At 36.9% G+C, this 3,456-nt stretch overlaps 1 protein-coding gene across 1 annotated transcript in view; it reads right to left on the bottom strand.

Moving 5' to 3' along the window:
* The window catches only part of LOC108377268 (tyrosine-protein kinase Fer-like), a 12,417-nt gene extending 9,760 nt beyond the window's left edge, over nucleotides 1–2,657 (bottom strand). Inside the window, exon 1 of the mRNA XM_017633532.1 lies at nucleotides 2,159–2,657. Within this exon, the coding sequence (XP_017489021.1) occupies nucleotides 2,159–2,557 (399 nt within the window). The 5' untranslated portion in view covers nucleotides 2,558–2,657. The remainder of the gene's footprint in view (nucleotides 1–2,158) is intronic.
* Between the last annotated feature and the right edge of the window lie 799 nt (nucleotides 2,658–3,456).

The raw sequence follows: 3,456 nt of genomic DNA, 5'->3' as shown, positions 1-3,456 counted from the left end.
TTTTTTTGAGTAATCATATTTCAAGTAACTCGATTAATCATCGTTTTGAGTAATCAAAATCTTGATTACTCGAGTAATTGATTAACCGAATAATTGATTAACCAACTTGCTCGAGTAATCGAATAATCGCACAGCCCTAGTTTAAACAGAAAAATTATTTTTTAAACAAACTTAAAAATAAATGAATCGGTGAGTACGACAATCGTACAAGTCCAAAACTAGACATTTTAAAGTAAGATAGCACGTTTTGTTTTTTGTTTTATATTGAATAATTTTGAAATCGGTACCGAGTATCGATCAATACTTAAAAGTATCGACTCAGCGCATCACTAGTCAAAATAAAGTCTACGCTAAAATTAGTTGCAGCTTTTTGACATAATTTTCAATGTAATAACTGTTAAAAAAGCTGCAACTATCTTTAGAGTCGACATTATTTCGAATATGGATAGGTCCCTATACTATTTTTGACCAATGCCTGCAATGACTGGGAGGCATTGAGGGCTGCGGGTGCGTTAAGATCTGATTAGCCTTTTCCCACCACTGACAACAGCAATGACAATTGTCACCATTAGAGCGCTTAAAATAAAATGTGCGACATAGTATTAGGCGCAGTAGTAAATAGAATAGTCTGCTGTTGAATTTTGTCATTGGAGCCTTTCTTGTTCTTCTACATAGGGTGGATGGTAATTAACTATGTATGTATGTATATAAATATTACCGTTTTTAGTACTCTAGTAGATAATATAAAAAATTAGACATGTAGAGTTAAAATTGTATTTGATTAAAATTGTCTTTTTTTTAATAAATAAATCTTAAAATAAAATCTATTATGTTATAAATATGTAAAAGGACATTTTTTTCTTTCAGTCCCACATACAAATTTCGTTGTCGGTCACAAAAAAAATATATAAATTCGTCGAGAATACTTTGTATGGAAGAAATAACTGACCCCGTCCAACACAAAAAGTTTTTTTTTGTTATACTTCATTATTTATAAAAAAGTAGCGGAAACAAATTTTTAATTGAAAATTATTATTTTTGCTAGCGCTAACTGAAAAATTAAGATTTTTAGAGGCCGACAACGAAATTTCCACATGGGACCGAAAGAAAAAAAAAGTCATTTTATTTGACACAGTCTAACACGTACATACGAGTACATACAGTGAGCGTCAAAAATAAGTATACCGTAGACGTTTTGATGATTTTATTTATTTATATTTTCCATACCATTTTTTTTTTATTTTTTTTTATACAAGTATATTTCATTCAACATTTTTTGTATTTTATACAGAACTCAGAAAAAGGCAATTTTTCAATTCCAATAATTTTGAGTACGCAGTTTTGTAGTGGATTTTGCTGTTGATTGAAATATATTTTTTTACAAGAAAATTAGAAAAATTTGGTATGAAAATTACAAGTATGTAAATAAAAACGTCACAACGTCAGGGTGTACTTATTTTTGACACCCACTGTATATAGATAATAAACAATATATGTATATATTTTTCCAAGTGTAGCAATAAAAAATTGTAAACTCAGGATAAAACAAATACATATTCCCGTTTCTTATATTTAATAGGTCTAATTATTTACAAGAGTTTACCATGCAGCAAGTTTGCACCCGCTAATTCGGTAAATTTTAACTTTTTTAGTAATAATAAGTATTCAAATACAAACATATATAAACAAAAACTCAACTATACATACATAGGTACGACAATAAGAAAAGGAGAACTATTAAACAAAATAAATAAGAGGCCCAGTCAAGCGAATACGCTAATTGCTGTACATATCGAAAATGCGGTAGTTGGTGCGACTTTAGTGCGTAGGTGATGTTGGTGCAAAATACGTACGTATGTATGTACATATGTAGTCCAAATCAAGATTTGCCAAAGAATATTAATCAAAATTTCTAAGCTACGCTCTTGCCAATACACAGCTACATACACGTACAGCTACTTCTATGTATGTGCAATACTTGCGAGTATAAATGCTGTAATGGTTGCAATTTTTATTTATTTTATACATAAATATGCATTTACGCATTCTGTGGTTTTATTTTCGTCTATTTATTTATTTGTATGCGCTTGCACTTTGGTTCAACTGTACTGGCGACCAGTGAACGAACTACTGCCGCATTTACTACACTACTACTCACACTCATCGCCAAGCTGGGCACGCTGTAACAATGCTCCTTTAGGCTGAGCTGATCTTCACCGCCGCTGCCTTCATCTTCAGCATCGGCTGAGCTCATCGAATCGAAATGCATTGGCTCGATGAACGCGTTCTTATTCGAAATTTTCTCAGGCGGACAAGTGCAGAATTCTTCACTGACCGCATCACAGCTCTCCGTATTTGTTTCCTCTTTTTTAAAACTAAAGTCTTTGCTGAAATCGAATACGTTCTTTGATGGATGCACGCGCCGGCGCTTGGTGCACTGCTTACATACTTTATCGCGTTTGATTTGGAAATTTAGTAACTTGGCACGGAATGTTTGACGCAGGGCTTTCGACTTTTTCTGTATCTTTGGCACTTTGAGTCGCAGCTTGGCGGACATGCCAAGCGGTTCGTTTTTGGACGGATTCGTTGCATCGACGTGCGCTACTGGCGCTGGCGTTGTTGTACTCGTACTTGTATTGTCTGTTGAGTCGTTGTGGTTGTTACTTGGACCTTTTTCTTTGTTTGCATTGCCGTTACTCTTTGGCTTCGTGTCTGAACTAACTGTGCCCTCTGTGCCTTGTGTAATCGCATCGACCGTTATTAACGGATCGTTTCCACGACCATTGCTCTGCGTCGCTTTGCCGAGCTCCGGATCGATCAGCTCAAACTGATCGCTGTTCTCTTTGTACTCGACCAAAGTAATAGTTGGTNATTTTTGCGAGAACGAAACAGAGCGTTTCTTGTTATTGCCATTACCGTCACTATCCTTTTCCTTGCGCCCTCCACAAGGACGACAATCTGAGCTCGAACTGGACGTGCGTTTCGAGGAGCAGTGTGCCGCCTCTTGTTCCTCGGCAGTTTTCGTGCGTACTGTAACTGCTGTTGGTTCGGCAGCCTCAATAGCGTCGACATTTAGCGGCGGCCGCGTCACAACATTTTGTGGTAAGTGGCGCTTCATGCGATTATCCAATGTGCGATTCAATTCGTCGATCTTGTCCAAATGTGCATCGATTGAGTTCTTCACCGTTTCAAGCGTGTGCGCAGTAGCTGCAGTCGGCGCTGTCTTAGGACTGTTGTTATTTTCCAAAACAACTTCCAATCCGCTTTTTTCCACAACATCTTGCCGCAACTGAAGCGCCCGATCTATCGTAAGCCTTGTGCTATCCTCCCGATTTATTTCGATCTTCACATTTTCTTGACGTCGCAACGCCAATTCGCCGCTCCTAACACTGTCGCAGTCACCCCCTAACGACTCGCAACCCCCTAATAAATCTGCATATATATTATTGTTGTTGG

This window comes from Rhagoletis zephyria, unplaced genomic scaffold (assembly GCF_001687245.7).
Source record: "Rhagoletis zephyria isolate East Lansing unplaced genomic scaffold, Rhagoletis_zephyria_1.1 Rzeph_scaffold_11790, whole genome shotgun sequence".
Taxonomy (NCBI): Eukaryota; Metazoa; Arthropoda; class Insecta; order Diptera; family Tephritidae; genus Rhagoletis; species Rhagoletis zephyria.
Note: the sequence above shows the minus strand (reverse complement) of the source record. Positions and strands in the feature narration are given on the sequence as shown.